This window comes from Hemicordylus capensis, chromosome 1 (assembly GCF_027244095.1).
Source record: "Hemicordylus capensis ecotype Gifberg chromosome 1, rHemCap1.1.pri, whole genome shotgun sequence".
Taxonomy (NCBI): domain Eukaryota; kingdom Metazoa; phylum Chordata; class Lepidosauria; order Squamata; family Cordylidae; genus Hemicordylus; species Hemicordylus capensis.
In genome coordinates this window covers 431,847,489-431,872,579 of record NC_069657.1, presented here as the reverse complement: position 1 = coordinate 431,872,579, position 25,091 = coordinate 431,847,489, and the positions used below count along the sequence as shown (strand labels likewise).

The following is a 25,091-nucleotide window of genomic DNA, read 5'->3' as shown; positions in this document are numbered from 1 at the left end:
TTGCCTTGATTAAGAGTGATACAGTACTTTATATTCAAAATGTGTCAGCCTTTGCAAACTTTCTGGAATGCTTCTCACATCAAAGTCTTCTTAATGCCTTCTGAGGTTCACCTCTCCTTTTGTTGTTTTCTCCCCACATCTATTTAGAGGCCTCCAGGATTCCAGCAACAGCAAGATACCAAACCGTGTCCAGCAGTAGGTATTTTAATGCCCCACGATTGTTAATTATTCAAAAGTATGAGTCATACCCTCCAAACCATTAATCTGGTTCTGAAGTCGTGACATTTGACTGCACAAACACTGCAGATATTTGATGTTCTCTTTTAATTACTCTCTGGTTCCAGAAACCTTAGGATACATTTCTGTAACACTTCCAAGTTTATCTCCATAAGAATCAAGGTTACAATTAAAGCTTAAGACCCTCTGCACCAGTGCAATATGGGCTTAAGATGGAGCATATGCAAAGCTATGCCAATGCAACATCTCCAAATGGGATATTACAACAGTGTAAAAGGCAGGGCTCCAAGCACAGCTGCACTGAAAACATAACCCAGGTTACCAATCATGGCTTCCCCATGGAATTCTGGGAATTGTAGTTCTGTGATGATGTAGGCCAAGATAGACAACTTTGGCACACCAACTGTTGTTGAACTACAACTCCCATAATCCCCAGGGGTGTAGGCATTTTCTGATTGAGAATTCACAACATCTGCACAGAGGTGCCAGTCCCAGGTTTCTTCAAATAAAACTACCACAGCTATATGTAATAGAACCAGTATACATTACTAATGTAAATTTATCTACCCTCCTTGTTTGCCTCTATCTAAGAGTTTTGTGCGTGCTTTTGTTACTGGATGCAAAACTTCAGAAAAGGAGGCATTCCAGCAATGTTAATTCTATGACCATACCTTCTTGCTGTTCTCCACTTGTATTGTAAGAATATGGAAAACAGAACAGTTAGGCTAATAGTTTTATAGGACCACTTCCTCTTGGTTTAATGCTTTTTGTTTACCCAGAATGCTTTTTGTTTATCCAGAAGGTATACATGAAGGGTGACCAGTTAGAAAGGCGGATATATATCTTTTATAGTTGTGCATAAGAGGGCATTTGGGCAAATGCAGCTCGTTTCAAACATGAATTAAAGCTGAACTTGGAAAAAATGTCTCTTCTACATCATCACTAAATGTGCAGGAGTCTGGCTTATATACAGTGAAACAACAGTGAGACAGGCAGATAGAAAGGTAGAGAACATATCAAGTGTTCAAGGGATTGGGTCTTTTGTTAATACAATTCATAATTAAGGCTGCAGTCCTAAACACACTTATGTAGGTGTAAAACCATTTTGAGCCCACTGAGATTTACTCCCATGTAAACATGGGAGTACTGCAAGTATAATGGTAGAAGATGAATTGAAATAATTAATTATAATTAATCATAATTAAGGGTGTGTGGAAAGATGTGGGGATGAGGCCAAAGCTCAGAGGTAGAGCATCTGCTTTCACACAAAAGGACCCAGGTTCAGTCCCTGGCATCTCCAGGTAGAGCTGGGCAAGATCCTTGCCTGAAACCTTGGAGAGATGCTGCCAGTCACCATAGACCAGTGGCTCCCAAACTGGGAGCCTCCAGATGTTGCTGAACTACAACTCCCATCAGCCCCAGCTACAATGTGGCTGGGGATGATGGGAACTGTAGTTCAGCAACATCTGGAGGCTCCCAGTTTGGGAACCACTGCCATAGTCAATACTGAGCTAGACGGACCAATGTCTAACTCAATATAAGGCAGCTTCCTATGTCCCTTAGCAGGAATGATTTCCTTCTTAGCCTCTGGACACCCTACATGGATCAAAAACTTGAACAGTCCTGCACCCAAGAAAGGTTAGCCTGGTAATAGGGGTCAGATTGTCAATCAGAGTCATATAATTGTAGAGTTGGAAGGAACGTTGGAGGTCTCCCATTCTAACCCCCTTCTCAGTGCAGGAAATTGCTGCAGCATTTCCAACAGATGGCTGCCCATCCTCTGTTTGGCAACCTCAAGGGAAGGAGAGGCCACCAGTACACAAGGAAGACTGTTCCACTGTGGAACAGTTCTCATGGGTAGGAAATACCTCCCAATGCCTAGCCTAATCTTCTCTCTTTTATTCATTGAGACCCAACACAGCTACAGCTGTCTCTACGAGTTACAAGAACACTGACAGGTTGAGAATATTGTCTAAGGAGAGAGGCTGCAGCTGATCCTTGATTCAATGAGAATAAATTTTCTATCACCTGGATGGATGGGTGTAGAAAATTTTCACCCCATAACTTTAAACCATGTATGAAGTGGATTTTTAGAAGTATTTTAACACTGGAAAATGAAAAGAAGAAAAAAAGGATTTTAAAATATGTAACACAACCCTGGAGGGATGAAAATGAAAACCATTTGTGTCCCATGATGCTGTTTGTTTCCTCTGGCCAACCCTGTATCTTTTTACCTCCTGGAGAACATCATACGCAAATACTTATCTAACTGCTGAAATAGCTGGCAAAGCTGCTGTGCAGAGAGACACAGAGAAAACCTCAAGCTTGTTCTTCATTTTATTGGAAAGAGGAAAGTATCAATGAACAAAAAAGGATCATGACCCAGCATGTTCCCACAGGTGGGAGGGAAGACCAGGTGGCTTTGGAATCGATGCAAACCCTCATCCTATGCCCCCACCCCAGGCATTTTTGAACTCCTGAAGAATATAAGGGGGCAGGCATAAGTATAGCATTTTTCAACGAACCCAGAAGGTCACCAAAGCTCCAAAGTTATGTATAGAAGAGGGGCAGACTAGGCAAAATAGGTGCTTCCCTTCCTCCGCCACCCAAGTATCAGGAGGGAAAAATCATTCCAAAGCCGCTGGACAATCCCAGAAGCCAGTATCCCCAGATCCACCCCAGGCAACAGAATAGGCTATGTTCCAAAACAACTTCCATTGCTGAAATGACTGAGCACATGAGAAGTAATGGAGGGAGCTCATCATTTGCCACTGCTTGCTGTTGGTTGAGTAGGTAACCAGTCCCATGGCTGCTACTCTCCAGGGACCCCCATCAGTCTGTATGGCCTGCCACCTTGCACCTTGGCATCAAGGTTGGGTTCTACTCCGTACCATTCTACAAGTGACCTTTCCTCAGTCCAGGCCAATTCCAGGACACGCCTAGCAGTGCAACCGTGCAACGGAGGAAGCAGGGGAGGTCACTCGCGGACTTTCTGGGGAGACCAGCACTGGCTGCGTGGGACTCATCGGACTCTGTTCCTCTTTGCATTTGATCCTAATGATCACAGACAGAAGGTTACGTGTCACTTGGCGTGTGGACACACACACCGATGCACAAGATACACAGCACATCATGTGTTCTCCTGGGCCAGTCCCTCAGGACATGGAGTCTGGCTCTGGGGTTTCAGTAGGTGCATGACAGGCTGTGGCTGGGAAGTGGTGTTACGTTGAGGCTCTGCTGTGCCAGATCCTGCTGGCACATGGTGGAGATGCTTCCTGTACTGCACAAACATGCAGACCTTGAGGACAATGGCCAACACATTCTTCCCCATGAAGATACCAGAGACCCGGATGTCCTTGAAGAAGACCATGTTGCTCCCCCGGATGAAGATGGTGGTGATGTTGATGGTGAGCATGCTCAGCATTGGGTAGAGCATCATGCGGTGTGGCACAATGCCAATCCCTTGCATGCTAATCTCACACAGTGAGACGCAAGGAAGGACCAAGAGCAAGATGTAGCAGTAGAAGAACATCAAGCCTTCGGCCCAGATGGGCAGCCCTTTCTTCTGCGGCTCCCAGAGGTTGGCCTGGATGTCCAACACATCCAGCATGTCAACAATGACCCAGAAGAGACGGTTGCGCAAGTCCTCCTTCTTCTTGAACGTCCTGACATACTCCATGTGCTCTGTAGCCACCAGCAGCACGTAGAGGGCAGGAACACAGATGGACAGGAGGAGGGTCAAAGCCTTGCGGGCCATGAGGTCCAAGCTTTTACGGTCAGCCTTGTAGTTCTGGTAGATGAAGTAGACTTTGATCTCCAGCACGAAGACGTACAGGAACCAAAGGATCATGGCATAGCCTCGCTTGGCGGTCCTCACCTCAGCCCCAACCCATACTGCCACATACCTGAGTACAACCAGGAAGCAGATGTCCCCAACTGAAACCATGATGCAGATGCCCAACTTCCTAGAGTCCTGGTTCTGTTCCACCAGATAGGCGTCCATCAGCACCATGCTGCTCATGATGAGTGTGGTGGAAAGGCAGACATGGGGCTTGTTAATGGGTGGGGGAGGAACCATCCTGAAATGAGGAAGACACACACATTAGTCAAGGAGGTAGGATTACTGTGCAACCAGGCGGCCCACATTCTATTTCTTCCTGGCGAATTGTGTATTCTGCAGCTTTTGAGGATATATATTTTATCTTAATTTAAAAATTATATTCCGTCTTCTCTCTAAAGCCTCAATGTTTAAAACAATTTTAAAAATAAGAACAGTAAATAAAATAAATTTAATTAAAATACAAAAAGCAGTTTAAAAAAACACACATCACCACCAAATCATAGCCACAGCTTACACCTTTTAAAATGGGTATCAAATTTTTAAAAGGTGGAGAGTAAAATACTTGTTTAAACAAGTACTTGAAGCACATATTTAGGGGGCATTCAGAACAGCCCCCATATACAATCAAGGGATGTGCTGCGAGGGTGCAATGTTCCCTCTAAGGCTTGCATGTGTGCATGCACTCACAAGTTTTTTGATGTCCGCTCAGTCAATTTTAGATCCCGCTCAGGTGGTATCAGGAAGGCCCCACTCTGAATGCACATGCGCACACACTGCCTTGATACTGCCATCCAGAACAAAACCCATTGCACACAGAGGTGAAAAAAATTAGAGAGAACACTGGAAGGGTGTCAGGACATCGGTGGAGAATGTCCTGGAGAGCACGCTCTTGGTGCATCTCCTTCTCCTTCATGTGAACTGCCACCCATATTGTTTGAGCCAGCCCTGCCTGTACTTTTTATTTGAGGGGGGGCTGTACCTGGTCTGGCCATACAGATGAACTAAACGGTCGCCTAGGGTGCCAAGCTTTAAGGAGTGCCAAATTAGACCGAAGTGATTCCCCTCCACTCTGTTTAATATTCTAGGGGTAAATAAAAATTGCAGATTGAACATTTTGTAGACCAACGTACATATTCTTTCTGCTACCTGAAACACTGAAAAAGGCATACTTTTGTCAAACTATATTGCTTGGAGTCACTCTCACACACACCTCACACACACCAACCGATGCGAGCACTTGGCTGAGATGATGTTATCACATGCATAGTAACTCACCAGGAAATGTTTCAATGGGTAGAGAGCAACATTCTCTGTTGTCCCGTGGGTAGTTCTCTTGCAGCACCAGCTGGCTTGGCGGGTGAGTGGGGGGCTTTCTCTCTCACACGAAAGCCCACCAGTCAACTAGTGGCTGCGCAACGAGAAACCACCAATGCTGGATGCCCACTGGATGCTTGCATGAGAGAAAGCTTGCCATGGGACCACAGAGCATGTTGCTCTCTACCTATTGGAACATTTCCTGGTGAGTTACTATGCATGTGATGACATCATATCTGTATGACTGGCCGACGTATGGCACCAAACATTCCAGTAAATACATATAAATGTTCATTCTAGAATTTATCTTTAAATTGAGTTTGGGGGTCAGGAGGTGCCAAAACTGTGCTTGTTGCTCTCTACCTACTGGAAGAGTTACTATGCATGCAATGACATCATCTCTGCATGAGTGGCCGACGTATGACACCAAACATTCCAGTAAATACATATAAATGTTCATTCTAGAATGTATCATTGAATGTGGGGGTCGGGAGGTGCCAAAACCGTACTTCATTTAGGGTGACAAAAAGCCTTGGGCCAGCCCTGCCAGATTCACATTTAAAATGCATGCATGTACAGTCATTCATACCAAAAAAAAAAAAAAGAGTACATGTGTAGAACAGCTGCACACACGTACAAGGTAATGCGTGATCCACTTGTGGAACTCTCTGCCACAGGATGTGGTGACAGCCAACAACCTGGATGGCTTTAAGAGGGGTTTGGATGACTTCATGGAGGAGAGGTCTATCAATGGCTACTAGTTGGAGGGCTGTGGGCCACCTCCAGCCTCAAGGGTTTGCCTCTGAGTACCAGTTGCAGGGGAGCAATGGCAGGAGAGAGGGCACGCCCTCAACTCCTGCCTGTGGCTTCCAGCGGCATCTGGTGGGCCACTGTGAGAAACAGGATGCTGGACTAGATGGGCCTTGAGCCTGATCCAGCAGGGCTGTTCTTATGTTCTAATGTCTGAATAGGCCTACTGGGAGGTGGTAAACTTGGGACTGCTGAAATGAATGGCATTTGAAGCACCGATGAACTGAAGGGCAACTTGTTAGTTCATGTTCCCAGATACATCACAAGCAGACCCCATAGCATCTCCTGTGCCTCTGACTCTTATGCATTTATTGGTTCTATATGATAAAGGGGAGGCTGGGATGGTGGGTTTTGTTAAGGCGGCAGCTATGGTTATCTTTAAAATGCGAAGGCTTGCACGTTCCTGCTGCGAAGAGAGACCTTTTGCCGGAAAGGCATTGGCAGAATGAGCTGAAGGCTGAGGCTGAGAAGATTACTAGGCTGTATCCTAATTGAGAGGGAATGAGATGCTGAGTGGAAAAACAAGTGGAAGAGGAAGAAGGTGAGAGTCTCTAAGAAAACAAAATAGAAAGTAGGTTCTTTGGGAATGCAGTTTCTAAAGCAATAATGCTAAGTAGCAGCCCTGAGGGCAGCCATTCAGCCCCTGCTGTTATATTGTCAGGCAGGGCTTGACAAATCCCAGATGCCAGGCAGCCCTGGTGCCTAGAAATTTACCTGTGACACCTAGACTAGGACATTCTGTGGCCGAGTTCTTTAATGCAATCTTTATTTGTCCCAGGCAGCCCTGTTTCTGCTCAAAGCATGTTACTTGTAAAGGGGATAAAAAGAAGCCCATTGACCCTCCCACCACAGCGTAGGTTACTAAGTCTGGTACTTTTGCTAAGTGTCCATTGTCTGGTTCCTAAATTTTGGGGCTGACTCCTAGACCCAAAGAAAATTTATCAAGGCTTGTTGTGAGGTCCTTGCCCCACTCCACATAGGACTATGTGTTGGTCAGATACTCTGGGTCTTGTGCTCTTTGTACTCAGTTACCTTTTGGAGGAGTGACATTTCTGGCTGTGTGATGTCCCTTCGAGGCTCTGGGCCTCCCATAACAGGTCAGGTTCTGCTTTCTCACACAAAATGAGAGTTCAAAATAGGCTGTCACTCAGGTTGGAAATGGCCCCCAAGATTCCTGCCATAACACCTCCAACTAGATAGGCAGGGCCCTCTTCCTGCATGAAAAGAGAGCCAGCCCAGAGGCCTCTATGCCTTCGCCAAGCCCACTCATGCGTGTTACGACCTTTTTTCAGGGCACCTGGAAATGGCTTCCTAGGCCCAAACTCGATATGACAGGACAGACAGGTGTGTATTTCATCCACACGTCTGCCCTTTTCACATATATACTGGGGGTGGGCTGGGTCTGTGCTTTTCACGAAAAAAGAGCATGCAGGGGAGGAGAATGGAAGCCACAGTTTTTTCAAAAGCGGAGTTTCAGAGGCAGGCACAAATACAGTGCTTTAGTATGTTCAAGGCGCTTCTTCACATCTGTTATCTCTGTGAATTCTTACAACAACGCTGTAAGGCAGGTCAGTATTAAAATTCCCATTTGCAGATGGAAGCTGTGACCAAGAGATAATGGCTTGCTGAAGGCCACCTCATGAGTTCATGGCAGAGCAAAGACTGGAACTCAGTCTTGTGCAATGCAACCCTATGCATGCTCATTTGTGAGTAAGCCCTATTGAACCTAGTGGGATTTACTTCTGAGTAAACATGCACAGGCGCAAGCTTTTAGTCATGTTACACTAGCTCTCAAAACTTTAAGCTAGTAGTAACTGCGCTAGGTAGTAACTGCGAAGATGTATTTACAAGAGAACCAGGCATTTTTTGTTCAGTGATGGACTTGAGAAGACAGGCTAATGGCATTCACTATTGTAGACGTGGGAAGCTGTGAGCACCAGCAAAGACAAGCAAAAAGCAACAAAAGAAACTACCAAGATGACAGGCAAGGGCAGAAAATAGCATGGCAAACAAACAGAGCTGGGATCAATGCTGCTAACAAATCTGTGAATAAAAATCCCAGATGAGCAAAATCGGAGCTCTGGAAAGACCAGGACAGTTACGGGCAGCTTTAGATGTGATGTGCTTGCAAGCAGCACTTCTGTATCAGAAAAAGCATACAAATTTGTCAATAGATTTCATGTGTTCCCTTCAGTGGTTTCCCCCCCTTTGCTGTGTTTGATCTTCCCTCTTGCTTGCGTAGATCCACTGATAAAGTTGCCAGATGTCCGACCATATTAAGTACAAGATTGGTATAGATCGTGCTCACAGAATTTATACCTCTTCCATGTGTAACTGGTTTTTAAGAGCAATGCATTAAGTAGCACCACACATTAAGCAGCAAGCAATAAAACAGCTGTCACAGATAGGCTGATCTAGTGGAGGCAATGTATTTCTTATGCTCAGACCCAGCCCTAGGTTGACTGTAGCACAAAAGGCTAAACAATAGGCTAACCGGCTGCCACACTGGGGACTCAGGAGAGTTTCTACCATTTCACCACATATCTGCAAAGGGGTAAAGATAGCTGGTTAACACAATCTGGAGTCAAACTGTGGTTGCATCTATGCATCTTTTTCTTATTTAATCCAATGGATTTAGCCAGTTGTGCTGTCTAATTTCCTAAATAATATTTTCCCAGGAGTGCACCACCAAGTGGATCTAGGTCAGAGTTTGTGAATTCCCAAGACAAAACACAGCAACATGTGTTTCTAAACAAGCAAGGAAAAAGATGTATTCAGAAAAACAGAATCTAGGTGGCCCTCGTTATCTGTGTTTTCAACAACTGCAGTTTCACGTATCCATGGGCGGGTCTTAGAGACCCGGTTTCTTTATCTGCGGTATTAAAAATAGTTAAATTTGCATATGCTGGGTTATGAGTGGCCGGAAATGACTTCGGATGTCATTGTCGGCTGTCATTTTACAGTGCAGAGCCATTTTGTGGCTCTTAAAAAAAAACAACCAGATATTTTTTGCAAAAAAAACCCAGGGGAATTGGGGGTTTTGAGGAGTATTGCTGGAGAGCAAGATACAGTACTTTATTTTTCATATTTCTCCCCATCGCCCTGCCTTTTAAGCCTTTTTGTGTGTGTAGGAACCTAACCTCTGGATTCCCATAGGGGTAGGAACATAGGAACATAGGAAACTGCCCTAAACTGAGTCAGACCATTGGTCTATCTAGCTCAGTATTGTCTTCACAGACTGGCAGCGGCTTCTCCAAGGTTGAGGGCAGGAATCTCTCTCAGCCCTATCTTGGAGAAGCCAGGGAGGGAACTTGGAACCTTCTGCTCTTCCCAGAGCGGTTCCATCCCCTGAGGGGAATATCTTGCAGTGCTCACACATCAAGTCTCCCATTCATATGCAACCAGGGCGGACCCTGCTTAGCTAAGGGGACAAGTCATGCTTGCTACCACAAGACCAGCTCTTCTTTCATTAGATTTCATTATTCCCAGTTTCTGTATTTGAGCCTATAGGCGAGAACAGAACCTGACGTATAAAGAGGGCCACCTGTATCTGAAAACAAAAGAAGCAGAAAATGCATCATGAATACACCTGCTGACATGTCGAGCAGTGTAACATAGGCTGTGCTGATCAAACTGTGTTGCTGTGGACTCACAGTTGATTTACCTGTGCTGCCACAGGCCTGCAGTGGAGCCTGGTGGTCTTGGCCTTGGCGCGCAGAGCCCAGATACTTCAAGTAGCACGTCTGCACTCCAGAGGCACTAATTAGATTGGAAACACATTGCTGCTGACAGTCACGCGGCCTGTTTCTGATCTAACTAGTGCTTCCAGAGTGCGAATGGGTGCAAGTTCACAAGCCCACAGCAGCACCAGTGGATTGGCACCTAATGGCGCAGTGGGGAAATGGCTTGACTAGCAAGCCAGAGGTTGCCAGTTCGAATCCCCGCTGGTATGTTTCCCAGACTATGGGAAACACCTGTATCGGGCAGCAGTGATACAGGAAGATGCTGAAAGGCATCATCTCATATTGCACGGGGGAGGACAATGGTACACCTCTCCTTTATTCTACCAAAGACAACCACAGGGCTCTGTGGTCACCTGGAGTTGACACTGACTCAATGGCACACTTTACCTTACATTATACTGCTCTGACAAGCATTACTAAGGTAGGAGACACCTCCTACCCTAGTTAAGGAGCTGGGCGCACTCCCAATTTCTGTTTGGCAGTGAGTGTAAAACAAGGTCAGAGGCAGGGATCTGGCTCATGTGCTGAGCCCCTAGGTGGGCAGGATGAGCACACTGTACCCAGATTCCGTCCCCAGCTTCAGAACGAGGTATGAGGAAAAACCTTCCCAGCTGGAAGCACACGAGTGAAATCCCTGCCTCCGACCTTGTTTTACACTCACTGGCAATCAGAAACCGTGCACAGCGCTCAAACTAGAGTAGGAGGCATCTAGGTAAAGGTAACATTGTGCCATCGAGTCACAGTTGACTCCTGGCGACCACAGAGTGGTTTTCTTTGGTAGAATACAGGAGTGGTTTACCATTCCCATCTCCCACACAGCAGGAGATGATGCCTTTCAGCATCTTCCTTTATCACTGCTGCCCAATATAGGTGTTTCCCGTAGTCTGGGGAACATACCAGCGGGGATTCGAACCGGCAACCTCTGGCTTGCTAGTCAAGTCATTTCCCACTGCACCATTAGGTGGCTTAGACGGCATTCTCCCACCCCAGTAATCATTGTCAGAACCAGCCTACTGTTAGTTTAGGGACACTGAAGGCTAAAAAGACAAAGGAAAGCAGTTAGAAATAATCCATTTCACCTAATCCATTACTTCCACCGAGTGACGTCTCTTCTTTGCCTTTACCAAAGGCTTACTCACTATGTTAGAGGTACAGCTAAGTACCTCTGAAAACGGCTCACCTTCCAGGTGGTAAGAATTATGCTATTTTTATGGAACAACAGCTTCCACAGGTTTAGGGGATAGAAACATCATGACACCATGGGCTTTAGAGCAAAAGAAAACCTTTGGTTCAAGTCTGAATTTTGGAATAATGGCTTATGCAGATAAGAGAGGACAAGTAAAAGAAAAAAGCTGATTAGATCACGCTTGGTCTCCAGGACACATCTGGGTAGCTGTCAGACAGCATGATGCAGCTTGATCAAAGACAAGGGACATAAAGTATATTAAATGCTTTGAATCTAATCTCAGACTGTCTGGGCTCTGTAACCTCTGGGCCTAATGCAAGTTAAGCACAATACAGAAACTTATGTCCTAGGTGGCCACCATTTGGCTAATGCAATATAAATTAAGCATATCTTTAATATCTAATGCGCTATTTCTTTGTCTTTGTCACAGGAGTATTTTTCATTATTTTTGTTAGGTTAAAAATGTGCGATGCTCTTGCATCCTAAGATGCATTGCTTCCCAATAGACATACAGTAAATGCAAATCACCTAGACCGGAACTTCTCTTCCAATATTGTAATCACATCTTGCTTGTCACTACTTGATCTGAAGCTTCTGCCTGTCACTTACTGCATTCATATTACCATCTGACAGTGAATCAAGTAGCCTGTTCTAGTTTATTTAAGAGATGTCTCACACTTAATGAACAGGCGGGGCCAGTGAGGGGAATATTTTATTACGGGCAACAAAAGATAGGAAGGGCCAATCACTGCTCTTAATATGCAACGTACAACATAGATGTTTAAAGTTTTATATTAGTTGCTTATTTACTTTTACATCTGCATTCTGTCTTTTGCTTTTCCCCACCCCACCCTTCCGCCCCAAAGACCCTCAAGGCCACATTTTAGAACTAATCCATTTTAATGTGCAGTTTGCTCTGGGCAAGTTAGCAGCAACCACTTTTACTGGCAAAAGTTATTTTTGTTAATGAGCCCATCTGTAGACCAAGTCCAAACTGCTACACAGAAAATAACTCAGAGCTGGTCTAGACGTTACATTTGTCATGGGGATCAGCGTTCTAATGGCTAAGTTTCCATTTATTCATTCCAATTATATACTGGCTTTCTTCTATGATGGCACTGAAGGTGGTGCACGCCTCCTCCTCCATGAGCCTGCAAGATATTTGGGAGAGGCTTTGCTCTGTCCCCTGCTGCCACTGGAAGTGTGGTGGGGGGAACGCAGAAGAGGGTCTTCTCTGTTATGGTAGCAAGGTTTTGGGCACTTCCATATGGTAATAAAGCATAAGACATTAAAAGCTTTCATGCAAGTTCCAAGTGTGTTCTTACTCCCAGTACACACACTGTTTCAGGCTTCTGTCCTACTTCGTAGCACGATCTCTTACCCTCTAGTTACATACACTGAGCAGGGACCTTGCATGATTTTCACAGCGCCATCTTCTGGCCAGCTCTTGCATTCCAAGAAGAACCTGTCCCTTTTCATTAACACTTTTGTGATGACTGGGGGAAAGGGGCGGGTACTTCTTGGAATACAACATTTGGTGAGCAGATGGCGCTATGATAATTTCACAAGTTCCCTGCTCACTGTGTGCATAGAGGGTAAGATCATGCTTAAAAGTTCCCCTGCTACCTGAGCAAAGAGGCACCCTTTAAAAGTGGTGATTCTCTTTATTTAGCAGGGGGAGAACAACTGGCCTTATCCGTCCCCAGCAAAGCCTCCCTACCATGGATGTTGCTGGTGTCTATCTTATGTTTCTTTTTTATATTGTGAGCCCTTTGGGGACAGGGACCCATTTTATCTATCTTTCTATTTATTTATTTCTATTTATGTAAACTGCTTTGGGATTTGTTGTTGTTGTTGTTGAAAAGCGGTATATAAAGATCCATAGCATTCATATTCGTAAGAAGCATGGAAACCTGCAGCAGTGTACGGATAGAGAGTAAGACTGCGCTTGGAACTGGAGCAAAATTTCCATCTATTTATTTATTTAACATATTTTTCCACCGCCCAAAACGCATGTTCTCTCGGTGGTTTACAAGAGAATGAAAACAACCAATAAAAAGATTAAAACATTTCAACAATTAAAATTTAAAAGTTAAAACTATTTAAACAAATACAATTAAAACGGTATCGAATTAAAATCCTGGGTGCACAAATGTGTCATGACTGCCCTTTTAAAAGTTGTAAGAGATGGAGAAGCTCTTATTTCAGTAGCAAGTGTGTTCCAAAGCCTCGGGGCAGCAATGGAGAATGCCCATCCCTGAGTAGCCACCAGACGAGCTGGTGGCAACTGCAGATGAACCTCTCCAGATGATCTCAATGGGCGGTGTGGTTCATAGCAAAGAAGACATTCTCTTAAATACCAGGGCCCAAGCTGTTTAGGGCTTTATAGGTTATAACCAAAACCTTGTACTTTCCCCAGAAACTTATCGGCAGCCAGTGTAGATCTTTTAAGATAGGAGTGATATGGTCTCTCCGAGATGACCCAGAGACCAACCTGGCTGCTGCATTCTGGACTAACTAGTTTCCAGATTACATACAAAGGCAGCCCCACATAAAGCGCATTGCAGTAGTCAAGTCTGGAGGTGTCCAGCAGGTGCACTACTGTTCTGAGGTCATGTATCTCAAGAAATGGACGCAGCTGGCATATCAGCCAAAGCTGACAAAAGGCATCTCTGGCCACTGCCTCAACCTGGGACACCAGGGAGAGTTTTGTGTCCAGAAGGATCCACAGACTGCATACCTGTTCCTTCTGGGGAAGTGTGACCTCATCCAGAACAGGCAAATTTTTAAATATCCCGCACTTGCGGGAAGTGGCCTTTGAATTCCTACCCTGGGAGATCAGCCAGGGTCCTTCCCATATGGCTCTTAGACACCAGAATGAAACACTTTTGTTACAGCAGGCTTATGATTTGGATGATGCTGGATTCTTTTAGGGGTGTGTACGGACCAGTCCGGGGCCATGCAAAAGGCCTCCGGACCGGTCCGGAATTTGGCTGGTCCGGCGGTCCGGCACTGGGAGGAGTGTTGCTTTAAGAGCGCGGGGGGGGGGAGTACTTCCGCCCCCCCCCCCCGCCACTCTTCCCCCTCCGGCGCTGGACTTTGTTAAAACATTTTTGGGGTGGCAGAGTTCCTCCCTGCCTCCATCGTTGCCTGTAGAGCTTCCCAAAGTTCCAAGGAGTAGAAGCTGGCGGAGTAGAAGCACACTGCCGCTGCCGCATACATCATTGTGACGTATGCGGCGCGCATGCGCCCACCGCCAGCTTCTACTCCTTGGAACTTTGGGAAGCTCTTCAGGCAACGACGGAGGCAAGGGAGGCACTCTGCCGCCCCAAAAATGTTTTAACAAAGTCCAGCGCCGGAGGGGGAAGAGTGACCGGTCCAGAGGCCTTTTGCATGGCCCCGGACCGGTCCATACACACCCCTAAAAGAATCCAGCCTCCGTGGTTCCATGCACATCCCTAGATTCTTTGTTATTATCTGATTTGCTAATTAGCTTCTGGGGTGTGTGTGTGTGTGTGTCTCAGGTTGGGACTTCCAGCAGCCAGTCTCCAGACACTTACCTTCTGCACCACACATGCCCTACTCTTTCAGCAAGCCAAGGCAAACGGATTAAGACTCTGAGAGCAAGGGTGGCCCTCTGGTTGTAATGGCGGGCTCAGCACTGTCAGCTGACCCCCTAGCCTGGATGTGGCCAGTTGATCCCTGAAACCAGTAAGAATGCATTGGGCAGGGGCGTAACTATAATAGGGCAAGGGGAGAAGTTGTCTGGGGGCCCACTGCCTTGGGGGGGCCCAGAGGCAAGTCACATGACTGACTCCCCCAGCCACACACCCTCCCAGGCTTCCTTCAGTTGTATTCATCCTTCAAAATTGATGTGGGTGTTAAGACCTGGAGCTACCAGAACAGCATGTCTTTCTCTAGTAGCATTAAATGACTTGCATTGTCCACAATTTACGAAACCTTTTAAAAAATAACTGAGGATGATGTTCTATTGTGGCACATAGGAGATATATATATAGAGAGAGAGAGAGAGAGATGCGCTTTTTGTTACCACTATTCAGCCTCATTTAAGATTTCTTTACTTCATAACCTGACCTTCAGTGAGGCAGCGCATTTTAAAATCTTGTCTCTGGGCCCACTCCAACCTTGCTACGGCCCTGGCATTGGGTCCTATAAAAACCCTGCCCAAGCCAGCCCAGCAGTCTGAGCACCTTATCATATCCTACAGCTATGGAGCTTTGCCTTTGCTTGCCTCCAGTCCCCAAACACCAGCCCAGTTTCAACCACAGCTCCTGCGTCTGACCCTCCTCTCCTTGCTCACCTGTGCCCAAACTGGATCACCATCATCACAGCCTGTCTGTGAACTTAGCCGAGGCCAGAGAGTTTTTCTTACTTGTTGCACTTTATAGTTATTATAACTGACATCGTTAGCTGCCTTGAGCATCTCAGTAATTAACAGAACAGTAGGACAGAAATACTTTAATAAATAGTGTTTGTAGGCAGCCTCCCATCCAGGCACTGACCAGACCCAAACCTACTTAACTTAGGAACATAGGAAACGGCCATATACTGAGTCAGACCATTGGTCTATCTAGCTCAGTATTGTCTTCACAGACTGGCAGCGGCTTCTCCAAGGTTGCAGCTTTGGTAGTTTGTTGGTTCAATAAAACAAATCTTGTCCTATAAAAAAAATCTTGTCCTATCTTGGAGAAGCCAGGGAGGGAACTTGAAACCTTCTGCTCTTCCCAGCTTCATCCCCTGAGGGGAATATCTTGCAGTGCTCACACATCATGTCTCCCATTCAGATGCAACCAGGGTAGACCCTGCTTAGCTATGGGGACAAGTCATGCTTGCTACCACAAGACCAGCTCTCCTCTCCTTCAGCAAGGTTGCTGTAGCATGTACCTTCAGTCCACACCCTGCTACCCCATCTTCTTGTGTGTGGATAATCTATGACAGGCAGGGCTAAATGGGAGCCCATGGACAAATTCACCAGAGTCAGTCCCTGCTGATATCTTCTCTGGACATAGGAATATAGGAAGCTACCTGATGCTGAATCAGACCATGGGTCCATCTAGCTCAATACTGCCTACACTGCTGAGTGGCTTGCAGTGGCTCTCCAGGGTTTGAAGCAGGAGTCTTTCCCAGCCCAACCTGGAGATGCTGCCAGGGATTGAACCTGGGGTCATTTGCATGCAAAGCTAATTCTCTACCACTGAGCTACATATGGCCCTATCAGCCCAGCTCTCTCACTGTACTATGTTGGACCCACCAAGGTACCACTTATCACCTGGCCAGCGTCCTTCCAAGTGAGAAGGGAAAGAAACCAAATCTGTTAGCAATTAGTGTGTGAGTCTGAGCAATCGTTTCGTGTGTTTCCCACGCTCACTGGCAACCTCTGCTGACATAGGGCATGTAAACTTCTCAAGTGACGACCGCTATGCATGAGATGAGTTTGTATAGACAACATGCCCAGTGTGTAGGGAAATTCACCATGTGGAGGCCAATCTGTGTGGCAAATGTAACATTTAGACCGGCTCTCAGGAAATAGCTGTTCACATGATAAACATCGATGCAATGCACTCATTTTCTTTTACCTGTCCTACCACCTACAAATATTTAATGGCTTTTCTTCACCTTCCAGTACAGAGGAACATTTTTCTCATGGATGCACAGCATAATTATGACACAGCAAGGATCCCAATTCGGCTGGGTCCCCATAACGTATTAGCACTTACATAGCACTTAGCACTTACATTTATATACCGCTCTATAGCCGGAGCTCTCTAAGCGGTTTTACAATGATTTAGCATACTGCCTCCAACATTCTGGGTACTCATTTTACGGACCTCGGAAGGATGGAAGGCTGAGTCAACCTTGAGCCCCTGGTCAGGATCGAACTTGTAACCTTCTGGTTACAGGGCGGCAGTTTTACCACTGCGCCACCTTATTATGCAGCCCTGGGAGTGACACCTCTGTTCCCACATGAGATGTCTGTCTGTCTTATGAATCCATAAAGGTAAAGTGTGCCGTTGAGTTGGTTCCGACTCCTGTGGTTGTCTCTGATAGAATACAGGAGGGGTTTACCATTGCCACTTCCCACGCAGTCTGAGATGAGGCCTTTCAGCATCTTCCTATATCACTGGTGCCTGATATGGGTGATTCCCATAGTCTGGGAAACTTACCAGCGGGGATTTGAACTGGCAACCTCTGGCTTGATAATCAAGTCATTTCCCCGTTGCGCCATTAGGTGGCTACTATGAATCCATAAAGCGGCCTTATATTGCATTAGCCATCGGTCCATCTAACGCAATATTGCCTATGCTGGCAGAGACTTGCAAGGATCTCCCACAGAAGCCTTTCTAGCTAACTGGAACCCAGCGATACTGGGAACCAGACCTGGGACATTTTGCATGCAAACCACACACTCTGTTACTGTTAGGGTCCCCCCCTTGCATCATTCTTAATAATCAGGCAAGAGCTATCTAATACCTCAGGTTAGATAGGAGAAGTACCCACCGGGCACAACCTCTTCACTGTTAGCAAGCAAGGGTTCTCTGTAGACTGGGTGGTGACGAACATTTGCAATTTCACCCGTGGGAACTGACCCACAGGGAGGAAAGTATCACCCAGCCTGCTTTTCAACATGGCAACAACACCACAAGCAAAACCCAACACTTCTCTCTCTGTGAACCTGTTCTTTTGATCATTAACTGGGTAGGACATGCATCCTCTCACCTTTGGGAGCTGTGCATGCGCCCGCTTTCGGGTCATGTGCTTGAAAAAATCTAGGTAGGAGGCAGGAAGCGTGATAAACCGCCCTGAGCCAATTTTGGAAGGGCAGTATAAAAATTGAATCAATAAATAAATAATCCGTCAGGCGTCAGCTGAGTGCCACGTTTTTTCCTTCTACCTCATTCAAATTCTGGGGATGGAATCTGGGTAGGGCATGCTCATCCTACCCAGCTGACACCTGACATACTCTCAGATCACATGCCTGCCCACACTCCCCACCTCCTACCTAGGTTTTTACAAGCACACAATGGGAAATTGGGAGCACGCACAGCTCCTGAAGCTAGGTAGGATGTTTGTCCTACCCAGTTCATGATCGTGTGAACAGCCCTTGTGAGCTTCCTTCCCACATTCCCGAATTCTCAGTGTTCACCACTGAGGTCTTCTTGCCTTGCACATCGGTCTAGTTAAAGTAGTTCCTTCTTGCCGAAAGTGTTTGATCTAGCCTGGAAAATATGAAATGCAAAGATAACTCTACCATGAAAGCTGGCAGGGAACAGTTCCCCACCCATCAAAAACAAAGCCACCTAATATGAAGCCAGACTTAGACCTCTTAGTTCAGCATTGCCTACTTTGACTCAGAATGCACACAGCTCTCCCAGGGTTTCAGAACCAGATTTTCCTAGACCTGCCTGGAGATACCAGGGATTGAACCTGGGGCTATCTGCACGCAAGGAGTATATTCTGCCACTAAGCTACAGTCCTTCGCCAGTCATAGGAACATAGGAAGCCGCCATATACTGAGTCAGACCACTGGTCCATCTAGCTCAGAATTGTCTACACTGACAGCCAGCGGCTTCTCCAAGGCTGCAGATAGGAATCTCTCAAGATCCTCTTTCAGTGGTTGGCAGCTTGTGTCCAGCCCACCCACTCTCCACTCCCCGAGACTCATTCACACAACTCTTTGAGTCTTGGGTACCCAGCCCATGGTGACTTGCCATGAGCGAAGTCAATTGTGTGGCTTCCGCCAGCTGAACCTAGACCAGCTTTTGACATCTGATCACAACTACAGAATTCTGAACAGTAGTGGAGGAGCGTGAAAAGCGATCCAAGCTCTGCTTGGCATGTGAAAGAGAAAAGTCACTTTGCTCAGCTAAGTGCATGGCAGCATAAGAGAAAGTCAGTATGGGGAGACAAAAAATCTTAATTGCCACAGGCTCAAAGCAGTTGCATGAATGAGAGCGAAGGGAACTTGGGCTGTCGAATTTCTCTACACAGAGCCCAAAGCATTCAGTTCAGTGGAAAGAGATGAGTGTAAGTGGGATCATTCACACAACTACCTGCTTCCATGTGGGTTACCAAACACGTGTGTGTGTGTATTTGTGAGTGCGTGTGTGTACGTGTGTTGTGTGTGTGTGAGAGAGAGAGACTCTGCTGTCCTCCTGGCAGTACAAATATTACAGTGAATGTTCAAAATTTGGTGGATGTCAGCATTCACATGAGAACACTGCCAATCCCGGAAGAATACTGACAACCACATCTGAATGCTGAGAATCACATTTAAGTGACTGTCAAAAATCCCCAGCACATCTCCTGAGTTCCCAGACATTCACAAAATGCATCTGGGATGGTCAGCGTTCACATGTAAATGCCAAAGATTTATCCAGATGTCCAGCCTTTCACTGTCACATATACATGGTGCCCATTACCACAGTATGGGCTGGTGGTCAGCCTGTCGCTCAGCTTTGGCAGAGCTGTTCTGAGCTTTCCCAAAAAAGCAAAAAAGGAAGGAAGGAAGGAAGGAAGAAGAAGAAGAAGCCTGAAAGCTTTTTTTTTTTTTTAAGGCTTTTGTAAAGGATTTGTATTATTATTTACCTAGTGCTGGTCTTGGACGCCTGCGACTTTTCTCTGGCTCTGAACAGATTACAGGGATGGGTCCGTGTGTGGGAAAGAGGGAAGGAGCCTGATGCGATCCAGTCAGTTAATCAGCTGGGTTAGACGGCGAGAGAGAGATCTAGCAAAGCGAGAGGGAGCCTTCCGGAGCCAATGAATGCTCAGCAAGTTCTGCGCGTGGATTCTGGGCTAGCGCTGCTGCTGCTCACACTCCCACCAGAAAGCGATCCCAGCCCCAGCCAGCAGCCGCTGCACTGCCCGCTGGCTCTCATCCTCGCCGGAGCTCCACGGGCAGCTTCTTGCAAGGGGTCGTCAGCGCGGGGATGGCCATGGTCCGACTCAGATGCTCGCAGTCCGCGCGCCCTGCTCCTGGGGTCCCGCCGGGCAGGCACGCCGGCTGGCGCTGGCTTGCCGCGGCTGCTGCTCCCGGGGCTTCGCCTCCTCCCGCCGGGTGCTTTAGCGTAGCCCAATCCCGGGAGCGCGCTGCACCGCCGCTCGCCTTGCCCCTTCTTCTTCTTCTTCTCCCCCTCCTTCGGCGAAGCGCTTCCTCGCGGCGGGCATAGGGGATGAGCAGCCCTTGGCCCGGAGCCCTGCAGGCCCGGAGCCCAACAGCGTCCCTTGCCAGGCGACCCCACCACACCAAGCCCTCCTCCCTCCCCGCCAGAAGCGAAGGTCAACAGCGCGCTTCGCCACCCAGGAGGAGGAGGAGGCTCATGATCTTCACTGCTCGGTGCTGGAGAGCGGGCGGGCTCTCCTCCCACCGCCCCGATGCCCGGAAGCTTCGAGGGGCGCGCGCGCGCGCAGGTGGGGGTGGGTGGGTGGTTTGCTGTTCTGATTGTTTTTTAAAAATAAAAATCCCGACCCCGCAAGAACTCCTCCTGCTTGGAGAGGGAGCCGGACTTTGCTCTCTGCTTTGCTCTGCTCCAGTCCGGGCTGTGCAGATCCCTTCTCGCGGCGCTCTCGCCTCCTGTTTGCCGTCTTGGGTCGTAAATGGCAAAAGGTCCAAGCAAAAGCGGCGGGAGGACGGTGCCTGGACTCGCGCAACGCTGCTGCTGCAGTCTGGCAGGCTGCTGGGCTCGCGAGGCTGGGAGCGCGGCGGCTGGGAGCAAGTGAGCCTCTCTATTGATTCGGAGCCGAGAGAGAAGCAGCCGTGAATTAAAGTGAGTTAGTCAGGCGGCAGGTTGGCAGAATGGCCACTCCCGCCAGAGCGCGGGTGGGGGGGAGGAGGGAGGGAGGCGAGGAGGGGGCAGGAAGAGCGGCGAGTGATGAATGCGTGTTAATAGAGAGCTTGCCACGCTGAGCGGCCTTGTGGGAGGAGGAGGCTGCCCGGGGCGCTCCCCAGGGCTTGCGCGTGGGCTCCCGCGCCCCGCCCGCTTAGCATGCTTGCAGAAGCAGTCAACCCAAGGCGGGGGGGGGGGGAGCCGTGTGTGTGCACATGGCCTGCGCACGGTGCCCTCCCTCCTGCCTTCTGCCTGCGCCCCCTCCCACCCATCGCTGCTCACTTCTTCTGTTCTTGCCCAGAGACGGAGCCGCCGTGTGTTCACTTTGCCTTTCCCCCACGCACGCAAACACACACACACACCCCGCCGCCCAACAACCCGCCACTACCACCCATCTCAAATTCTGCTCGGAGCTCATTTGCGTTCTTCGCCAGGGACGATTCCGAAAGCCGGATATATTATGCAAATCGAAGTCATTGGCTCGGCATGATTCTGCTGATCATGGGGTGGGGTTATATGTGCGACCCCCCACGCCACCCCCAGCACCTCGCTATCTGGCGAGGTTTTCACCTGCTAGAGTAGAGCCGGCACACACTTTGAGGCCTCTTTTGACAGGCAGAAACTCGCTATGATACCAACAAAACTGAAAAAAGAAAAAAAGAAACCCAAACACCACAACATACAAGCTTGAGATTCTTAGAATGGTGAATGTTTCGCTGCAGCTCCAGATTCTGCGATTATGGTGCTGTCATGCAGCCGCCCTGTTGACGAAAGCATGAGCACATACTAGGAGAGACAAAAGGAGAAAGAGGGAGAAAGCACAGACAGGAGATTTGGCCCCATTCAGAGCCTACTACAAGGCTGTTGTAAACTAGCTGCGGGGTGCTACTGGGCCAAAAGGGGCAGTGGAGGGTCCTGTGTTCAAATGAAACAGTCACATTGATCCTTTGATAATACTTGCTATTTTTATTTCCCCCCAAAGTTTTTCTTTCTTCTCTCCCCCAGATAACTACAGATGCAAGCAAGCAAGAAACTACAAATGCAAGCAATGACTACATTGGCCCCTTGACAAGCAGCTGCATTGGTTACCAGTGTGGTGTAGTGGTTAGAGTGCTGGACTAGGACCGGGGAGACCCGAGTTCAAATCCCCATTCAGCCATGATACTTGCTGGGTGACTGTGGGCCAGTCACTTCTCTCTCAGCCTAACCCAGTGTTTCTCAATGTTTTTGGAGTCATGGACTGGTACAGTCTTTGTGCGCAGTTTCCTGGACCAGCAGTTAGTAAAGGGGTCGCCCCCCTTGCCCCCATCCCCAGGCAACCCCAAAACAATTTCAAGCCGGGGGGGTGGGCACCGCTGCTGGGAGCTCTCCGGGGCTCATTTCTAGGCAGGCAGCCCTCGAAATGAAGTTATCCCAGCAGCGAGGGCTGCCTGCCTAGAAATGAGCTCCGGAGAGCTCCCAGCAGCGGCGGCCCTCACCGGCTTGAAATGGTTTTATGGGGAGATTAATTCCTCATGGACCAGCACGGACTGGCACTCAACTCCTCACGGACCGGCATCGGTCCATGGACTGGTGGTTGAGAAACACTGGCCTAACCTGCTTCACAGGGTTGTTGTGAGGAGAAACCACCTCGGTATGTAGTACACCACTCTGGGCTCCTTGGAGGAAGAGCGGGATAGAAAATGTAGATAATTATGATAATAACAATAATTTGTTTCCAGGCACAATTCAAGATGCTGGTTATGACCTTTAACCCCTAAATGGCTTGGGCCCAATATAACTGAAGGACCATCTGCTCCCACATGAATCAGCCGGGCCCATGATAACCCGTCAGGACGGCCTTCTGAATATATTGCCATTATCTGGTGGCCATGCAGAGGACGGCAGGTCCTTCTCTGTGGTGGCCTCCTTAGATGTGGAATGCCTTCCCCAGAGCATCTGGGGAATTGCCTCTTTCCTCTGGAATTGCCACCATCATTTAAAGGCACATATCAAATCACCCCTCTACACGCACTCCAAATCTCTTTTTAAACAGGATTTGGGAGTGCGTGTAGAGGGGTGATTCTGATGAACAACCCTCACACGTGATTAAAAGACATGTCAAAAATGTATCAGCACATCACCTGGTGCTGTCAGGGCGGGTGTGTGTTCTTGGTGTGGCCCCAGCTTTACTGCATGTAGGGGTAAATGTTCATCAGAGCCAGCCCAGAACTTTCATCTTTGTGCCAAAATCCAGAGGTTATAGGGCACTCTGACCCCAAATGTAGGTATAAGCCTTGAACTCTACAAGTGCTTGAAATCCATTACCCGAGCCATGGTTTGTTTTTGCAGGATCATAGACCACCTCCTCCTCATTTTAAAAACCAGCTCTCTGCCACCATCACATATAAAAAAGGTAGAGTGTTTTTGTGTTTCATGTGTCATTATTGTATTATAGGTGTAAATCTTTTTCACAATAGTCCTTCTGATGGACCAGTTTGTATTTTATTATGCTGGACCTTGATGCTTCTTACGCCTGGAACTCCTTTCCAGAACGTGGTGCCTCCCAGACGTAGTGCTTCCTCCCTTTTCTTTCAGATCGCCCCTCAAACCTCCTTTTCTGTAAGCATTTGGCTCAGACTCATAGTTCTCATTTGCAACTTTAAAAATACCTAAGTACAGGTAGCTGCATCTGTTTTCATTCCTTCCTTACCCTCCCTTTCCTCCCTCCCTCCCTCTCTCCTTTCCCACTGTTGTCTTCTCTCAGTTGTCAAAATCTAGATTGTAAACTCCTTGGACAGGCTCGCCCTTCCTTCCTTCCTTCCTTCCTCTCTCCTTCCCCCCCTCTCTCTTTCCTTTCCCCCTCTCTCTCTCCCACTCTTTCTTCCCATTCTCAGGCTGATGGCTCCTCTGCTGTCACGGAGAATGAAGGTCTTGGGGAAGGTGGACATTAGTCTCAGGAACTGGGGAATGCTCTCATAGAAGGGACCCCTTCCTTGGGTGATGCGCCCATATCCTCTTGCACAGAGGATACTCCTTGGAGGACTGTGGACCTCCTAGTAGTAGGTGATTCAGTCATTAGAGGCATAGAGACATGAGTTTGTGACCTGCATGAAGACCACTTGATGACTTGCCTGTCTTGTTCGAAGGTTGTGGATGTCACACAATGTCTAGATAGGCTAGATACAAAAGGGGCGGGCTGCACTTGAACTAAGATGGAACCAGACTGCTGATGCTTACAATCAAAAAGGTCACAGAGCAGCTTTTAAAATGACACCTGGAGAATTGCTGACAGAAACTGGGTGGTATCTGGTTCGGCAAGCTAATGTAACCCCAATTTTCAAAAAGGTATCCAGGTGGGAATCCAGGAAACTACAGGGCAGTTAGCCTAACTTTTGTGCTGGGTAAACTGCTGGAAAGCATACTTAAGGACAAAATTGTTAAACTTATAGAATAGGTCTTACTGAAGGAGAACCAGCATGGCTTCTGCAAGGGCAAGTCTTACCTCATTAACCTTTCGGAGTTCTTTGAGAGTGTCAACAGGCATGTGGATAAAGGTGATCAGGTTGACATAGGATACTTGGACTTCCAAAGGGCTTTTGATGAAGTCCCCCACCAAAGGCTCTTGAGTAAACTTAGCAGTCATGGGGTCAGCAGACAGGTTCATGTGTGGATCAGTAACTGGCTGAAAGACAGGAAACAGAGGGTAGGAATAAATGGACAGTTTTCACAATGGAGGGAAGTAAGAAGTGGGGTCCCCCAGGGATCTGTATTGGGACCAGTACTCTTTAACACGTTAAAGAGGAAGCACTTTTTCACACAACACATAATTAATCTATGGAATTCTCTGCCATAGGATGTGGTGATAGCCACTAGCTTGGATGGCTTTAAAAGGAGCTAAGACAAATTCACGGAGGACAGCTCTATCAATGGCTAGTAGTCTGGTGGCTATAGGCCACCTCCAGCCTCAGAGTCAATATGCCTGCCTCTAAATACCAGTTGCGGGGGGAGCAACAGCAAGAGAGAGGGCATGCCCTCTCCTCTTGCCTGTGGGCTTCTCAGAGACATCTGGTGGGCCACTGTGTGAGACAGGATCTTGCACTAGATAGGCCTTGGGCCTGATCCAGCAGGGCTGT

General features: G+C 47.6%; 1 protein-coding gene across 1 annotated transcript; it reads right to left on the bottom strand.

Moving 5' to 3' along the window:
* Positions 1–2,558: 2,558 nt before the first annotated feature.
* Positions 2,559–19,873, bottom strand: LOC128352632 (transmembrane protein 121-like). Its single transcript, XM_053313278.1, has 2 exons — positions 19,739–19,873; positions 2,559–4,316 (listed from the first exon to the last, which is right to left on the bottom strand). The coding sequence occupies exon 2, from the start codon at positions 4,313–4,315 to the stop codon at positions 3,368–3,370; it is 948 nt and encodes a 315-aa protein (XP_053169253.1). The 5' UTR covers position 4,316; positions 19,739–19,873; the 3' UTR covers positions 2,559–3,367.
* Positions 19,874–25,091: the final 5,218 nt, after the last annotated feature.